We start from the raw sequence: 19,240 nt of genomic DNA, 5'->3' as shown, positions 1-19,240 counted from the left end.
CTGCCCACATCACCTCCTGAAAGCTTAAGCTTGGCTGCTCTTCAACTGCTACCAAATTGGCAGCCCTGGCTGGGGTGTTCTGTGCCTTTACCCTACCATATAAAGGGCAGAAGTACAGATACGCCCCTTCAGTCTTTACACTAACCGACAACAGACTTTTAGCTATTGGTCAGAAAGTAATGGGAAATCCAATTACTTTCCAGACCGCAAAGTATTAAATCTTTAAGGCAAATTAATACTTTACTGACATAATGCAGCAACATTTGAAAGAAATATTTTCCTATACTGAAAGATTTTAGAACTCCTTCAGCAACTAGCAATGAAGTCGCCACCTCACAACATCTCTGACAAATACACTACTACCCATAGATGAATTCTGGATAGTAGTTTAGGGGGAACAAGCACCTCCTTTAGAGATTAGAAGATGAAGCTCAAATAAAACAATAAAGCACCAATAGAGCAAGCAATACTTCGTTGACATGCATCCATACCCGGGAATGGCGCTCAGCCCATCATGTACCTGATAAACTGAAAACACATGATATAACTGCCAATATCCCGCCCGCATACTACCAGCCAACTGATACCCTTCTCCAGGAATCTCTATTTATTTTAGGTGCCTTGGCACTTTGGCCCCTGGCTCCTCAGCAGAGCCTCTCCCTGCCCTTTGTGCCCCCATGACATCCCCAACTGTCCCCACCATACCTACCTGCTGAGGCTTTGGCATTATGGGTCCTCCACTCATTCCGGTCTTGGCCCGCCACCATAAAACTACGGCAGAGACCATCTTGATTTTATTTCACAGGAGATTGGGCTCCCCCAATACCCAAAGGCCATGTTTCCCTTGAAAAAAAAAGAACTATTTGCACCGCGGACGGTGCACCTGTGTACGAATAGCTATCACCCACGTCTCAGGGTCATAAACGTTGTGTTTGCTTGCTTTGCTTGGGCCTGCCTGGGCTCAGGCTGGCAGGTCGTTACTGGCTTGGTACGCCCACTGACACAGGTGTGATTTCTAAATTATTTCAGTCTCTTTTTTGCCTGCCACAGATCGGTGTTATAGATTGTGAATTCTTTATGGGATATCCACTTATTAATTCGACTCACCTCAAGGGGGTAGAACTGCCCTAAGGAATACATTGTAGTCTCCATCCTGCCCATGCCACCTATGAACTGCATAGACATAAGCAGATCATTTCTACATAAGTCCTGCCAACTTCTGGCCATGGATAGGCCTGTCAAAGTACATTGTGTAATATGCACTAATAATGCTTTTGCTGAATGAAAATGTGTTAACATTTTATTGTTCTATTAAACATGTGTTTTTGTTAGATGACACCTTTAATTTCCCTGGTGCTTCAGTTGACAGAAGAAAAGGTGTTTCCGCAACCATGGTTAAGGAGGTGGCCTTTATTTCAGGAGGAGTTCAGAAAACACTATTTCCCAATGTAATTGTATGTGATTTTGGGCCAATCACTTGATGTCCTGTTTCTGATTTTTCTCATTCCTAACACATTTTTAGAATGTTGAAGTTCGTTTTAGAGCTACACAAATACATTGTTACCATTTTTTTAAATTGTTTTAATCAAAAGATTTTTTACAAAAGCACAGATGTGAAGCAGTATAAACGCTAATTAGGTTCTGTATTTGGGTCCAATAGAGTTTTCAAACATCGTTAGGAAGAGGGGGTGGTCAAAGCTTCCACGTTGGCCATGATGTGCTGTAGGCTTTTCGAGGTTGCAATCACCCAAGAGCCCTTTTCACCACCAATCAGCCTCAACCACCAAATCTCTTTGTCCATAAGAGGAGAATCGGAGAGGAGATGATTCAGGTACTGTGTTATTATTTGGCGAGTACCCATACATGAGAACTGCAAGTGGCGTATTGTCTCTTTTTCGGTGTGCGCTTTGCCAAAACGACAATTGTTAGTGGAAGAAAGACCTCTTATTGCCAATATTTCATTTGTTTCAAGAAGATTGAGCCGTGCTCGCAAGAAGAAATTACGTAAGGATGTAGTCGGAAATTTCTTAATGAAATCTTGAAGTTGGTTCAGTTTTTTAATATTGCCTAGCAGATGAGTTGTACATGTATTTCCCGCAGCTGTGTCTAGAGTCAGAATCCAATCAAGTTCCTTCAGTTTATTAAGGACTTTTGTAGGGTTCTCAATAAGTTCCTCTTCACAGCTCTGGTTGATCTTTAATATCCTTACTGCAGTTTTCAAGCATTTTACAGCTTTAAGTTTCCTTATTTATCAAGCTGTATATTAAAGGCTTTCTGGAAGCAGACACTTCCTATACAGCATCAAGGAATTGCAGGTGATTGTTCCTTGTAGAGACAATAGGCTGAGCTCTCGTCTAATTGATGCCAAAGGAGTGGATTTCGGTAGACCAAGGACCGTCCTCCAGAAGTAAGCTTCAAGTTTTGGCCATAGTGATTTCGGTATATAAGGCATGGCTTTGGCTCCATAGGTCAATGATGGAACTACCCTCATTCTGTAGAAATTGATCACTGGGATCAATGAGAAGCAGCCAAATTTCCTAGCGATGGCTTTAGCTTGCGACTTTAGTTTTCTGGTTTTCTCTAAGAGCACACATTGCATAGATGTTTCCAGCTTAGAGCTATCAAGGGTAACTCCTAGATACTTAAAGTCATTAACTTTTTCTATTGCACAACCCTCTAGGTTCCACTGACATTTTTCTGCTCTCTTTTTGGTTTTTTTAAACACCATAACTTTGGTTTTGTCTTTGTTGATTTCAAGATTATTTGTAGTGATATACTGTTGTAGGGTGTTTAGTTGCCGCTGAAGACCAATCAGAGTATAGTCCAGTAGGATTAGGTCGTCAACGTATAAGAGACGACGGATTTTGACTTGGCCTAATTTCGGGGGGAAAGGTCTTACAGAATATTCTGTATCCGTGAAATCTCCCAAGTATGTCAGGAAGAGAGCAGGAGCTAGAGGGCATCCTTGTTTGACCCCTCTCAGCGTCGGTATCTCTGCAGATAACAAGCCCTGTTGGCTTAGGCGGACTCTCATTGTCTTGTTGGTTTTGGGAATTTTTATGGGATCAAGAACTTCATCAGGGCATTTCCAAGTAGAAAGTTTGTTCCAGAGTCGATCTTTATCTACTCGGTCGAAGGCTTGAGTTAGGCCACAAATGCGACAAAAAGCCTGGGGCCCCTTCTATGATCTTGCTTTAAAGTACGCTCAGCAGCAATGATATTCGCAGTGGCACCTATGTTTGTCTTGAACCCTGATTGGAAAGGGTCATCACAAGGGGCGTTTCCTGCCACGGTTGGAATTTCCTGAGCAGGAGGGAGCTGTAGACTTTCCCAATAGGGTGAAGCAGAGCGATAGCATGAAAGTTTTTGGGGTCGCTACTGTTTCCCTTTTTAAAAATAGGAACCACTATTGCGGATGTCCATGATGATGGAATAGATTTGGATTCTGCACATTTTCTTAGAACGTTACTTATAAAGGCGGCCCATTCCTCCGGGTAGCTCTTAAGGTCAAAATGTGTTATACCGTCTGGGCCAGGAGCTCTAGATTTCTTTAGCTTCTGAATTAGCTCGACGATTTCTTCTTTGTTGTCGAGCCTAGCGCAGGCTGTATTTGGCACTGTTTGACATTCTAAGTTTGTCTCTGAAGGAAGCTGGAATAGGGCCTTGAAGTAATTCACCCAAGTGGACTCTCCGATGCTGTTCAAAATGGAGTAATCATTGACAGTCGTAGTATGTCACATAAGAGACCAGAATTCTCTAGTATTACGTCCGCTGATTTGTTTTAGCATTTTTTCAGAATCTTGTTGATACATTGTCAGGCGATGGCCTCTAACCCAAGATCAATAGTTTCTGGTTGCTTCGATAGCTGTATCCCTGGCCGACTGCGAGTCAAGGTTAATGGCCATCCTCTTGATTTTACTTAGCTCTCGTCTTCTTTTGACCAAGATTCTGTCGTAAGTATGTTTTTTTTATTTACAGTTTGCTTACGGTTGGAGCCTATTTTCTAGTAGGACGTAATCAAAGGCTGGTAGTCAACTTGGTTCACAATGCAAGCATCTTGGAGGTTGTTGTAATTGTTAGTTAACTCTGTGATGCAACTTGCAGTCAACTCCAACCTAGTGCCTTGGTTGTTAGGTTCTATTTGTGTGTTCATTTTTCTCTTTTGAACATAGGTCGAAGTCCATGAAGTAGACAGCAAGTTATGATCACTTGCCTTAGTTCTTTTAACCTCAAATTACGTAGTTACATAAAGTACAGATCTTGAGACAAAGATGTGGTCTATTATAGCAAATGACTCATCACTCTCCCAGGTTGGTAGTCGGTCCCGAAGTTCGAACACTGCAACCAGGTTGAGCATGTCTCTTGGGTCCATAAGGTTTAGCCATAGGGCTCCCCTCTCTTCTGCCAGAGACAGTTTCCTTTGCATGGGCTTTGTATGACTGCGATCTTGGCATATTGCATTCAGGTCTCCGCAGATGACTAAGTGGGATACTTGATGTTCAGCAAGTGCCTCGTCCACCGATCGTTCGTTCATTTCTAGATAGTTCTTATTATCAATGACTGCTGGGTTCCAGTAGGAATTCAAAATTATTACTGGCGTTGAGGTCCGTTGGCCCAAAGGACCCAGATGATGTTCCCAGCTCACCAGAACCGCCAGCAGGGATGAATTTGATACGAGAGTTTCTGTCAAGTGGAGTCCACTCCCACTGCAAAAGGCAGTCAGTAGACCAGACAAGGGTCGGCCCAGTGGATCTTTATTTGCTGGAGCCAAAGCGATGTCGTATCAGTCTAGGATGGGTTTATCAGTCAGCCAGGTTTCCTGCAGACATAAAATGCCAAAGGCACCAAGGTCCACATCTCCAGGAGCCATCAAGTGATAATAACCTCTTGTGTTCCAAGAGCATAACCTGAGCTCGTCTATTTGCTCGTCACAGGACGTATCCTCATATGGTTGGTGCTGAGGTGGCATGAATTGCTACTTTCTAAGATGTGAAGTGAGGGCCTTTGGGATCCAGGACCACAGCGCCTGTAAGAGAGCCGCTTGATCCTGTGTTGTTGACGAATCTCTGCTCGTAGAAAGGTCTTGTATAATTGTTCTTTTCAGTGTTGAGGTTATGTCACCAGATGTTCTGCCGAGATCATGGCAAGCGACCCACGTAGTCTTTTCAGCCATTGGCTTTACCGGCGAGGAGCTTGTTCGAGGGCATGGTGAACAAGTTTGTGAGCTTTCTTCTGGTATAATGACTGGGAAGTTGTTGCAGTGGATTTTGTAGCTGCCCTTGTGTGGTGCGGCTTCTTTAGTTTTCGTAGAAACTGCCTCTCGTGATTTCTTGTTTTGTTGCATTTGGCAATGATTTGAAAGAAGGTTAGTAGTCGCATTACTATTAGTTTTGGAGTTGTGTGCCAGCGGTAATGGAGCTCCTTTGTCCAGGGGTTCAGTTAGATCGTAGCCCAGCCTTATCAATTCGTCCGCTGTGTCTCTTAGCAGGTTTGTCACAGTCGATGAGGAGATGTGCAGATAAGATATGGCTTTGTGATGCCTATGGCTTGGGTCAACTATTTTTAAGTCCTCTGATCTAAATGATCTAAGCTTGGGGATGTGGTGGATCAGAGTTAGCACTGCTCTCCTTTTTAGTATTACCTCATCATGATTATCGAGTACCTGCTCCAGTTTGAAGATCCATTTTGATTTTTCTGTTCGTAGGTCTAGCGCATTTTTCTGTTTAGACCTATAGTGCGTCCTCGAGGCACCAGCTTCATGACGAGTACTTTGAGTGTTGTCAGTAGGAGAGTAGTGCCCTTTAGGACTCAATAGCATTTTTGGACTTTTTCTTAAAGGGGTATGGCGTGAAAGCCGATCACCAATGGTGGAGACGTGGTTCTTTGGTGTAGCTTTGTCTTTCGTGTTTTAGTGCTGTTTTTGACTGCCGATGATTGTGGCAAGCTCCAGTAAACTTTGTGTGATCATTTTTTACATCTGTCTTCTAATGTAGAAAAGATTAGTACAGGCTTGCCCTCTTTATTGCCTGTCCTGGCACTTGTGCCCTCCATTGGTGTAAAGGTTTCAGTTTTTCTTATGTTGCCTTTATAGGACGTAATGGTGGTAGCGTCGGTAGGAGGACCTTCGTTAAGGTGCTGGTTTATGTTCATTAAGGCCTCATTCGATAAGAAGTCATCGACTGTTTTTGGCGATGCAGATGGATTCAATTTTTCCCCAGTATGTTTTGGCAGGGTCCATTTTGGCTCCATATTATTGGTTGTTTGAGTTGGGAGACGGGCTATTCTTGGTGCCGGAACAGGGTGCCTCGTTTTTGTTTTTAGACATACTTGTACAGGGTTTGTTGCAGGAGGCTAAACCAAGAGATAGCAGACAACACTTTTCAAACTTTTTGTCGGTTTTTAGCCTTGCTTTGTCAAAAATAGGAAACTCTTGATTGGAGCCACTTTTGGTACTTGTTCCTTCTACAGAGTTAGAGGCCAGGTCATCCGATACAAACAGGACGTCATCATCCTTCATTGGGTCATCTTGTACGTCTGTGCGAGTCACTTTTATCGCCTGTTGATACTACAAAAGGCGTTGGCTGCTTGACGGGTATATCCATAAGCATTTGCGTTCCTGACTCCATTGTAGTTATAATTTTGAGTTCACATGGGGATGGGGCGTTCCCATTGTTAACTGGTATAGCCACTGCTATTGAGTATAAGTATTTTTGGTTTTTGGCTCTTTCTTCAAGAGCCATTATGTAGCCTTCCAAGTAGATAAGTTTAGTGTGCATCATTGCCTGGATTGTCGTATTATCTCTTAGCATGTCGTTTAAGGCTTCATACAACTTGCTGAATGGGGCTAAAGCAATTGTCACTGCCGACATGATCGAAAAGATATCTGTTTTTTAATGGAGTTTCTTTCTGTGTATTTGCGACCTGGGCACGTTGTCTTTTACTTGTAGGAGGTGAGAAAAGAGATGTCAGTGGCGTAGGTCGCAGAGGAGTCTGACTTGTCGAAGATTCCAAGGAGTTTCTACGAAGGGCACCTACGCCCATACGGCGAGAGTTCAAATCTTGAGGGTTGGAAGCACGGTAACTGTCACAAAGTATTGGGTTCCTGGTTTCAGCTGGGACCGTTTCTATGTGAATATGCCTTCTGGTTTTATCCGGTGGCGTATTGCTTATAGCACCTGTTTCAGGCAACAGTTCAGGTGGATCACATGGGGACGCCTCTTGAAAGTCCTGGTTTTCCTCCAATATGGGTTCTGACCATAAGGCCGGGGACAGGGGAAGCTGAGAAGCGCTCCCTAGTGACTGCTGGAGTTGGGGGAAGGTTTGTTCTGTAGTCGTTGACTCAACAAGCTGTTGAAGTGGAAAAGATCTAGCAGAAGACTGATTTAAGGGTACTGACTGCCCCAGCGGAGATGAAGGAGTACACGCCGGGTCGACTGGTGGAGCCAGTTGACAAGGTTCAGATACTAAGGTCTCTGAGGTATGCACCGTCCCAAAGTGGCATTTTATCCGGGCGATACGTGGCGCTGCTTTAATGTTTATCGGAGTAGCAGATGATTCCTTTGATGATATACCATCCAACTTCTGCAGTTTCAATGATGGTTGGTTTTCTTTGGCTGCTTCTAGCATTTTGGCGTCAGAGACCTCACCTTTGTTTTCATGAAGTTTATTGGGTTGGATGTTGAAGAAATCTTTCAAGATTCTTAAAGGGAAAGATTTGTCATTCCCTTGATTCCTTAGTACTGCATTTAACGCTCGTGAGCCTCTTTGTATCGAAACTGTTTTCTTTAAAGAGCCGATTCATTGCCCTTTGTTTTTGCTTACTATTTTGTTTTTAATAAGCTTCTTTTTCCCAAGAAAAGATGTTTTCATTTGTTTGCGTGAGTGTTTTTTAGATTTAGACTCTCACATTTGTATTTGTATTTATTTTTTTGTATTTATTTTATTTGTATAGCGCAGACCAGGCCCGGAGGCTACCGGGCGCATACCTTAAGGCAATGGTTACATAAGTTGCATACAGCGATTATATATCAAACAATAAATATGGCATAGAAATAGACATAGGTAGGTAGTACAACGATACATGGTGTGTCAAGTAGTACATCCCTACATAGGTTATTGCAACAAGTTTTCAGAATGTAGCTTAGGCATTGGAAGAGGCGAGCCAACATTTGGCTCTATGTTTGAAAAGGTTGAGGGAGGGGAGGTTTCTGATAGTCAAGGGGACAGCATTCCACAATTTGGCTGCCAGGACTGGGAAGCTGGATCCACCAGCTGTTTGGAGCTTGTATCTAGGTATCAGTAGGCTCTGGTTCAGGGTAGATCTAAGTGAGCGAACTGGAGTGTACAGCGTGAATCGTGAGGAGAGATAAGTGGGGGCCAGGTTGTTCCTGCATTTGTAGGTAAGGGCAAGCGATTTTAGTGAGATCCTTTGGGTGACTGACAACCAATGAAGGTTCTTCCTGGTATCCGAAATGTGTGCAGATCTGGGGATGTTGAGGGCTGCCCTGATGGCGTTATTTTGTATGATCTGGAGCTTGTCTAGGTTACCCTGATTAGTGCCCTGGTACAATGCATTGCAGTAGTCCAGTTTGGACATGACCAGGGTCCTAGCAAGGGTAGTACAGTTGTGCGTGGAGAGAAAAGGGCGACATGCTGTGATCAGCTTGCAGGTATAGGCGGCGGCGGCCGCAACTGCATTAGTTTGTCTGTGAAGGGAGAGGGTGGAGTCGAGGTAGATTCCAAGCGTTTTTGTCTCTTTGGAGACTTTTATTATATTTCCATCGATGTTAAAGGAACTGAACATAGGGTTCAGCTTGTTTAGTCTTTGCTGAGTACCTAGGATGAGGAGCTCTGTCTTGTCGTCATTGAGACAGAGCTCATGTTGGGCCATCCATGTTTGAATGACATGGTAAACGTCATTCAAGGCTTTTGAATCTAATGTGTAATCACCCGTGATGGGGATGAGTATCTGGGTATCATCAGCATAATTTGTGTAGGTGACACCCAGATAGTCGAGCACATCAAATAAGGGTTTAGTAAATACATTGTAAAGGGTAGGGGATACACACGATCCTTGGGGGACTCCGCAAGGGACTGGTGCAGGGTCAGCTGCGGAGGTGGGCGAGAATACCCTCATCTGTCTGTTATCCAGGAAGGATTGAATCCAGTTTGTGGCCATGTCGGAGAAGTGAGCTGCAGTTTTCAGGTGGTGACAGAGGATTTGGTGATTAACCAGATCAAAGGCAGCAGATAAGTCTAATAGTAGTAACAGGGCTAGTTTACCTTTGTCTTTGAGATCCTCAATTTGGGTCTTGAGATCGAGGAGGGCTGTCTCTGTATCGTGCTTCGGTCTGAAGCCGGATTGTCTCGTGCCTAGTAGGTTGTTTGATTCCAGATAGTTCTGTATCTGAAGATAGGCTGCTCTATCTAAGATTTTTAGCAGAAATGGGACTGTTGTGATAGGCCTATAATTGGTTGGAACCTCCGGGTCTAAGGTGGGTTTTTTTAGGAGAGGGATAACCCAAGCATCCTTTAGGTTATTGGGGACCACTCCCGATTGAAAGGAGGCGTTGATGAAAGAGGTGATAAAAGGAGCGAGGTCATGAGCCGACTCCTTAATGATCGGTGCTGGACAGGTGTCCCCTTGGCAGTTTGAGGGTTTTAAATTGCAGATGATTTTTTCAACCTCCAGAACGGTGAGTGGTGTGAAGCTGAACGGCACCGGGGAGTGAGGGGTTGTTATTTTAGGTGGCCTGGTATTGCTAAATGTAGGGGTGTGGAGGGTATTTTGTTTGGCGTTGATTTTGTATTGCAAGGTGGATATTTTGTTAAGAAGGGCATTTTGTATATTGTTGCACCAGGTGCTGTCCTTGGTGCACGTGTCCGGGGCAAGTGAGGGAGATTCTAGCTCTTTGAGGATTTTGAATAATTCTCTAGTGTTCGATTCTGCCTGGGATATTCGTGAGTTGTATGTCTCCTTTTTGGCTTGTAATATGGCCTCCTTGTAATTAAGAGAAGTGATTAGAAGGGAGGCTTTACTAACAGCACTGGGGTGGCTTTTCCAAAGGGCTTCAGCCTTGCGCTTTTCTTTGCGCATAGCGTTGAGCTGCGGGGTGAACCAGGTGTTCAGGTGGGACTGTTGTTTGGCTTTACGGATTTTTAGTGGAGCTAGGCTCTCAATGGCATTGGACATTAGGCTGTTATAAGTGTCTACTAGGACAGTGGGGTCCTTATCCTTCTGCTGTGCAGCAAGAGTGTTCAAGCAAGGGAGGTTAAGAGGAAGCAGTTTCTCCCTGGTGATATCTTTTTTATTTCTGGTAGGTATAGCGGGGGCTATGGTAGGTATGGGCTGGGGGTTGGTGGCTGGCAGGAGGAAGGTAATAACATGATGGTCAGACCAGGCGCATGCATCATTAGAAGTGACATTGGTGTTACAGTTAAGGTCGGCTAGCCAGTCGAGCGTTCTTCCTTTGATGTGTGTAGGATCACGAATACGCTGCTGGAAGCCTAGGTTGGAGAGGGTGGTGTCTACTTCAGTGGCCATGTGGTCCTTGGGATCTGAGAGACCTAGGTTGAGGTCTCCTAGTAGCAGTATCTGAGAGTTGGGCTTGGTGTTAGTTGACAAGGTGGATGCAACATCATCCGTGAATGAACCCAATGGGCCTGGAGGTCTGTATATAAGGTGGAGTGTTGCTGTATTGGTAGGAGAGAGCGATAGTTTCACTGAGAGAGATTCTGCAGAACTAAGTTGTATGTGGGGAGAAGCTCTCATAACAATTTTGTTGCTGTGTATAAAAGCGACTCCTCCTCCTTTCGACAAGTTGGAATGGCGGTCGTTTCTGATAATGGTATAACCCTTGGGTAGGGATAGAGCAAGGAGTGGGCCAGAGGCGTCATGTAACCAGGTTTCGGTAATGGCTAGGAAGTCAAGGTTCTGGACCGTGATGAGGTCAGCGATGTCAAGGGCGTGCACCGTGAGGGATCTAGCATTGATAAGAGCTCCCTTGAGTGCTGCGATGGGTAAGGTGGAAGGTGGAGGACTAGGCGTTGCGGTAGAGTTGGGCAGTGGAAGGGCAGAGCGATTGCGCAAAATACAAGGTGGTCTGGGCAGTCTAGTTCTAAGTCTGCTATTCCTTTGTTGTAGAATACATGGGATGTTTGGAGTGGGTTTGGTAGCAAAGTGCTTGAGCCAAAGGGCTGGGTCACTGAGGTAAGGGTTCGATAGAGGCTCGGGATGGTAGAGCATGGTTGATGGGCGAATAAGTAAGGTCTTAGTGTTACTTGCACGGTAGCTGGCAGCAGTGCAGGCTGATTGTCCTAGGAAGACTATGAATATAAGGTCAATGCTGGCACAGGTTCTTAGCTGCATGTCGCAGCTTGTATTTCTCAGGGGACTGAGGATGTAATTATATGGGTTCAGGACAAAGGGTATAAAGGAGTTGAGGTGGCGCGACTAGGCAGCCAGCAACAGTGTAACTCAGGTCAATAGGCACAGTACAGGGACATCTAGATTCAAAATGGCACAGTTAGGCAGCCAGCAGCTGTGCAAATCGGGTCAATAGGCACAGTACAAGGACATCTAGATACGAAATGGCACAATTAGGCAGCTAACAGCAGTGCAAATCAGGTCAGTAGGCACAGTACAGGGACATCTAGATTCAAAATGGCGCAATTAAGCAGCCAACAGTAGTGAAAATTGGGTCAGTAGGCACAGTACAGGAGCATCTAGATGCGAAATGGCACATTTAGGCAGCTAACAGCAGTGCAAATCAGGTCAATAGGCGCAGTACGGGGACATCTAGATTCAAAATGGTGCAATTAAGCAGCCAACAGCAGTGCAAATCAGTTCAATAGGCCCAGTACAGGGACATCTAGATTCAAAATGGCACATTTAGGCAGCTAACAGCAGTGCAAATCAGTTCAATAGGCACAGTATAAGGCAACTAGGTTCAATGGGCCGTTCAATAGGCACAGTATAGGCAACTAGGTTTCAAAATGGCACAAACTAGGCAGCTAGAAGCAGTGCAACACAGTTCACTAGGCACAGTATAAAGGCATCTAGATACAAAATGGCATTGGGCAGGCATTACAGAATATACTTGTAAATAAGGGGGATGTAATGAAAGGTCTAAAGGAGAGGGGCAAGTAAGGGATGCACAGCGTTCAGCCATAGGTGTAAAGGATGTGGTCCATAATAGTTGTAGCTGCGGGTAAGTGGCAAGGGCGTCCAGCGAAGGTGAGTCGGGAGGTGAAATGCGAAGTATCCGAGTGGCACGTTATAGGCATGGACAGCACACACGTGTGCAGCCGTGCGGGATGGCAGCGTTAATTGGACAGGAACGAAAGAAATGCGCTGTGAATTAAGCGCTTCTAGTCAGCAAATGGTGTTATGCATGTGGCAGCGCTGGCTTACCTGGAGCAGAACGGGCAGAGTTCCTGGCCCCTGGCTCCTGTGGCTCACGTGCTTGCCTCTTTGGTTTTGTCCAGCAGGCAAGCTCTAGTGCTGTTGCCAGGTTCCAATTCTCCACTAGGGGAACTCTCCTTCCACTCTACAGATTGAACTTTTGTAGGTGCACAAGCTTCAGGCTGGCACTCCGGCAGGAGTAGGGCCCGCCCACTAGAAATGGAATGCACAATCGCCCGAACCTCAAGGAGGTTTCTCGCCGGCCCGCCCTATCCCTCCACCCAATCCTCTACAGGAAGAGGCTCCCGAGGCATGGGTCTGCCTGCTGTTGCACTTGTCCGCAATCCATCCAGTCTCTCCGAGGATGGCAGCGATTACCACAGCTTCAGGCTCGATTGCACCAGGGCATGTCGAGTGTTCCGCCGGGTGTTCCAGTGTCCGACCAAGAGAACCCATGACCCCCGAGAGCACCGTCACCCCCGAGCCATCCACCGTCCGTGCCCCACCCAGAACAACCGAAACCGCTCTTCCTCTGACAGGCAGAACGGAGGCTGAAGGTAAGGGAGCGGGGCTAGAGGAGCATGAGGGTGGGGAGGGGGAGTGGGTATCGATGGCAGAGCTTTAAGAGAATGCGTGGGAGCGGGGACGGGGCTAGCAGGGTCAAGCAAGGTCTGGTCCAGTTTAGAGGTTACAGCAGAAGCAGATGGATTGAGTAACCTCATGCCAAGCGATGATGGTAGATGGAAGTTTACTGCACCTCTTCCGCTTGATTTAGCAATGTCAAGTCTTCCATTTTTTTCCTTAAATGCAGATTTGTCCGAAGTCTATAGAAGTTCAAACACCTGTTGAGTATCAGACGGTGACAACTTCCACGGGTTTGGACGCAGGCGAGAGCTCCGCAGGTGGCCTCCTTTCTCTTCATAGACTGGGCCTGGGGTAGCGGCAGGGGTAGCGGCAGCCAGAGCAGCCATAGCAGCCATAGACTGCACAGACTGCCACTCAGCCGCCACTCTGCAGCCGCTCCGCAGACAACGAGGGGTTCTTGAGTGCTGCTCCTCCTCTCCAAACGAAGAACACTGTAGACAGACTGGGTAGCCAAGAGTCACTGCACAGACTGCCACTCAGCCACCATTCTGCGGCCACTCCACGGACAACAAGGGGTTCTTGAGTGCTGCTCCACCCCTCCAAATGAAGAACACTGTAGACAGGCTGGGTGGTCAAGAGTCACTGCACATCGTTACAATTTAAAAAGTCATTAGAGGCAGTAGATGTTCGACCATGGCGATGTTATTTCTGATGGTTTCGAATGCGCGTTGGCAGTCTGGCGACCATTCAAAAGGCTGGTCCTTCTGAGTTAGTAAGCAGAGGGTATTACTGATGGTAGCATAGTCCTGCAGGTACCTGCAGGTAACTTGAGCAGTAACTCGTCAGACCCAGGAATTACTGTAACTCCGAGATGTTTTGGGGTATCTGGGCCATGTTCAGCGCCGCCAATTCGTCAGGGTCCGACCTCATGCCTTTCTCTGGGAATATGTGTCCGAAAAATCGGAGGGAGCTTTTCTTGAACTCAAATTTACCCTGTTCAGTGTTAGCCCTGCTGCCTCTAGTGCTGAGCAGACCTTGTGTAGGGCCGCGTCATGTTCCTCTTTTGTCTTGCCAAAGACCAGCACATCGTCCGAATAGTTCAGGCAGTTTGGGACATGCTGGATGACTTTGTGTATTTCTTCTTGAGAAATCCCAGCCGCAGATGAGATGCCAAAGCTGAGCCTTTTGTATTGAAAAAGGCCCATGTGTGTTGCAAAAGTGGTGATATACCTTGACTCCGGCGCTATCTCGATCTGGTGGTACCCTTTCGTGAGGTCCAACTTTGAGAAGAATCTGGCACCATGCAGTAGGTGTATCATGTCCGTCATTCTGGGTTCCTGGTGCCGTTCCATTTCTATCACCTCATTCGCCATCCTCATGTATGCACATAGTCTGATGGAGCACTCCGGAGATTCCTTCGGGACAGATACTATGGGGGATATTCATGGGGTGGGCCCTGTCGCGGGCTCGATGACATGTTGCTTTAAGAGTTTGTTGATCTCCTCCACCTGTCTTTGGATATTGATGGGTATGCCCCTGTAGTGTTGTGCGATGGGCTTGACCTCAGGGTTGATGTGCAGCTGGACTTTGCAATTTCTCAAATTGCCTAGCCCTTTAAATAGGTTAGGGGATGCAGCTTCAATGTCCTCGGGTCTTGCAAAGTACTTATGCGCAATCAGCTGGTATAGAATGTGCACAAGCCCCATGTCCACTGCTGTCTTAAGGCTGAGCATACAGCCACTGTTCACCTCCATCTTGAGGACGTGCAGCTGGAGTTTTACCTCATGAGCCTTGTGTGTGCACACAGCAGAGATGCCGCCTTTGCAGGGAAGCGGCGTGGTGGAGCCGTAGGGGTAGATATCAACGGTGGCCTTTCTGAGCTTCGGTGCATTTGGGAGGGTCTTATATGCCTCTTCACTGATTATGTTAACCGTGGCTCCGGTGTCTATCAGGAAGTCCAGCGGCATGCCATTCACTTGGAAGGCCAACACTGGACTGTGTTGGGTTGCGGTGTTGTTGTTTAAGGCCCAGACATATCCTTTCTTCCTTTGGTCTTCACCCGATGACAGGGATGCATTTCAATGTAGCAGACGTAACGTCTGCGGCCGGTCCTTTTGGGACCTTCAGCCGGCCTCTACTCCTCTCGGGTGTATGATTTCCTGCGGTCTCGTTCTTCACATCGCTGCCATCTGGCTTCTGGGTCAGAGCCACCCCCCCGGGGGGCTCAATGGTGTTGTCCGCCTGCATTCCCTCATGCTCCTCCGGCTTCCTTGGGGAACAAGGGGCATTTTGCAGGCGGCCCGGAAGGGGTCATCGCCTCCACATGCAGCACATTTCTGTCCTGGGGCCAGGCAGTCACCTGTGGGCAGGTATTCATAACCACACAAAGCACATGGTGTCTGTGCGTCTGGGCGGTATGTTCGGGGCTGTGAAGAGTTTGTTGATGGCGTCTGGTTCTGGGGTCTTCGGCTGTAGCGTAACTTTGCCCAGGCTCTCTAACTGGGACTCAACCGCCGCTTTGATGCGAGCCAGTGCTAAGATTTCTTACAGCGACCGCTGCTTCTGTAGAAGCTTCTTTCAAAACGACTGGGAGTCACACCCCGCTATGACCTGACATCGTAGGTCTTCCTCGTTGGAGTATCGATGGAATTTGCAATGTTTTAAATTGATGCGCAGCCGCATTACATAGTTGTTGAGGGATTCCCCTTTGTCTTGGCGTGTGGTGTGGAAGAGGTGTCTTTCATAGTCAACATTGGTATGGGATGTAAAGTATTTGGACAATTTGGTGTGTAGGTCATGATAAGAGGCAGTGTCGAGGTTGACAAGTTCCCCTGCAATGTCTATGATTGCAGGTCCAACGGCCATGGATAATGTGTTTTTGAGCCAAATGTCATCGTTGAGTCTTATGGCCCCCATATAAAACTTGAAGTTGCATAGCCATGTTGACCATATGGGGCCCAGATTGCTGGTGTCACGCACATCAAACACGTAGGGTAGGTGTAGCACTTGAGAGCCTCCGCCTGAGGGGGGCGATTGCCCTGAGGGTCCTGCTCCTGACGCGGACATGACCTCTGTATAAGACATGCTTCTGGCTGCTTGAGCAGGGCTGGGCGCCGCTTATGAAGTCTCAACTGATGTGGCGGAGGAGGAAGACCAGCCTGTACTGTGGGCGAGATATGTATGCTTGAGCCCTTGTGCTTGTCCAATTTGGGCATGTGGGACTAGGTGAGGTCGTCTGGTGCCCCTTCAGCATGTGCCTTACTGTGTCTTTTATCTTGGTGTGACTGGAGGGCTTGTAACCTGCTAATGGTGCCGGGCCCCTTGTGTAGGCCTTCCATTTGGTCTTTATTGTTGAGTCCCCGGCGTGTAGCCCGTGCCTGGGGATACTGGCTATGGCTGGCATCCTGTTAGCTCATGCGGGGGCGTGGCATAACGGAGCCAAGCCTCTGGCATATATCGTGGATGCAGGAGATCCGCTGCGGTCTGCGAGCGGGTGCAGGGTCATGGCTTAACGGTGCTGGGCCTCCGGTAGCTATCATATGCGTATATGGGCATCAGCACTGTGTGAGCGGGGGGCATGGCTTACTGGGGCCGGGCCTCATGGCCGGATTGCCCCATCGCGGCCATACCTGCAGGCCTGGGATGTGGAGGCATGCTGACACACAAACAGTGAATATAAACGAAGGTCAGGCCAGCGGAACAAATTATAGACGCTCAAAAGGTCGCAATCAGACCACCAAAATGGGGAAGCACCCCCAAGGGTGACAACGCAGATCAATCCACTAAGAACAAAACAGTCATTAAAAATACTGTATTTATTAGAATTTGTACTTGTTAAAATAAGTATTAAATCATCTGAAATTCTATACAAAATACACAAGATAACAACATTAATATATCAATAATAAAGTGCATCGTGTAAAGTGCACAGCATCCCTTGGCTAATTTTAGCGTTTTTTTCAATGATTATGTGTTCATTATATTGTGCAGTGGTGTAACTAATTATTGAGGTTGGCTGCACGATCTATTAGTGATCAGACTGCCCTTTGCTGATTTATTGTTTGGCCCTTTTGCCTTTAAATCTGAACAGGCAATTGTGGTTTCCCTTATTGAGTGATTTTCCTCGCTCGTACGGGAAACCCCTTTTTGGGATCAACTTAGTAGCATCTAGGTCTACTGTGATTTATTTCGCTCACTTTTTCACTTACAGCCAACAGTGAAATTAGTATCTAGTCACTTTGCTGACTTCCCCTCTGCCAGCGAAGTAGGGGAAACCCACCCTTTTGTTTTGCGACACACGAACAGTGTCCAACGACACCCTCTGTGGCTGCGCTTCAGGTGGTGGGGACATGGCCCGCCTCACCCTCCACGTGGGTGGCTTCAACCAGCCAGCGCGATTGCCAAAGTTAGCCGGCAAGAGAGGACCACGCTCTGTCTAGCACAGCTTTCTCCAATCATTCACACGCATCTAGGAATAACGGGGCATAGGCGGAGTGCAGTGTGGAACCTTCTTTATTCTTGGCCACACGTGAACTGAACTCCCTTTCTCTCCCAAGTCCCGCCTCTGCTCTAGCCCAATGTCACTTCCCTTCCAACACGTGGCCCAAATGCGGGACGATGTGGGCAACACAGGGCCTGTCACTTCACAACGTGACACCCTCTGCCTACACGTTTCTCCTCTGTTTGTGGGAATTTCCCCTTATCAGGGGTTTCACCCCCAAACTTCACTATCACTCCCCCACCCCCTTTCCTGTCACAAACACTGAACCCCTGCCACCAAACATGCACTCAGACTCACAAACACGCAAACATACACACACCCGCTACAAACACTTAGCTGCTCTCTGCACCTTCCTTCCTTCTTCCGGGCTGCTGAGGAAGGGCCTGCCATTCCCTGTATGCACTTATGTGCAGCGTGGGACGGGGCTTTTCCTATGCAGCCATCAGTATGCACTCTTTCTTTCCTACGATCAATAGACTGTATAACACCGAGCTCTATTAATCTCTTTCAAGAAATAACCAAAAGTATGATATTTTGAATCAATATGCATGCACCCTTCATTCATTTTCCAACACATGAACTCCTGAAGAACACTTTCACTGGTAAGTTTTCAATTCAAGAGTTTAAATAGTGAATTAAACTGAGGCTAATGAAATAACTATCCAATTCAAACCAGCCACAATGTACCTGTATTAATTGAAAATCAAATCTGTCAAAAAAAGTCAAATCTGTGAAACCTCATTGAGATTCCTGATACAATTGTTTCATACATTTTCCTCTTTTCTTTCAGCATATGATTGTGAACACTACAACCAAGGTATGTAATAATTTGAATGAAGCGTTTTTTAAAGTTGTAGACACTATGTATACATATGAATTCAGAATCGAAGGGTGCTTCTCTTCTAGGCACTAAAATGTTGTAGATAACATGAGAAAATCCTTTTTTACATGCCTCAAAATTACTTTTGTTAGAATTATGAAAGGCAAGTTTTCACATAAATGTTATTCTTGGTTGTACAAGTCCCATACGTGCAAGCGATTTGAATAGCCCAAAGTATTTTCCCTCTTTACATCACTTCATGTTTTGATGAAAATGTGAATGTTCACATGCAAGCAATGGAGTATCTATAGCCGCTTATCCACTAACAGAAAGTGATGGATTCATCAAATTATCAAAAAGGAAAATCCAACTGTGATTTCAGAGTAACAGGTCAGTATAGAAATAAACTCCAATGGAATATGCACATCGATTCATTCATACTTACTGTTGATATCCTGTGAATTGAACAGGAGTTTCCTATCTGATGGGCCAAAGAGCCCAACCCTACTCACAGACACCCTCTTCCTCTATTTGCATGACCATTTTGTACATATTGTCACAATTAATTATAGGAGCCATTTACATGACGTCTATATTTGAAATTCAAATGCTCAATATTGTTTGCTTTTCATTATTTCAAAATTGAACATACATATATCAACAAAATGTTAAGAAAGTTAAAAAGGTAGCCAGCCTCCCCTATAATTGCAGTAATATGGCAATATTAAAGTGCATTATGACATATTATACATCCTGTTATAGACTGAGCCAATATTTACAAAGCCAACACTATGTAGTGAAGTTTTTTGAGTATCCTTGTAATACCAATGTTCTGTGCTTGACGAAACAGTTGTCAAATAGTTAATGATATCATTCCGTCTATGAATGAGTTGCCAGGCTCCTTATCCTACAATTGCAACAGCCTTAAAGA

At 46.1% G+C, this 19,240-nt stretch overlaps 1 protein-coding gene across 1 annotated transcript in view; it reads left to right on the top strand.

The window, feature by feature from the left end:
• Positions 1-19,240, top strand: part of OTOGL (otogelin like) — a 1,792,821-nt gene that overhangs the window by 1,265,840 nt on the left and 507,741 nt on the right. The window contains exon 31 of the mRNA XM_069629328.1: positions 18,280-18,306. Within this exon, the coding sequence (XP_069485429.1) occupies positions 18,280-18,306 (27 nt within the window). The remainder of the gene's footprint in view (positions 1-18,279; positions 18,307-19,240) is intronic.

The sequence above is a fragment of the Ambystoma mexicanum genome, chromosome 12 (genome assembly GCF_040938575.1).
Source record: "Ambystoma mexicanum isolate Mex_15411 chromosome 12, UKY_AmexF1_1, whole genome shotgun sequence".
NCBI lineage: Eukaryota > Metazoa > Chordata > Amphibia > Caudata > Ambystomatidae > Ambystoma > Ambystoma mexicanum.
The sequence above is the reverse complement of the archived record's forward strand: the minus strand, read 5'-3'. Positions and strand labels throughout refer to the sequence as shown.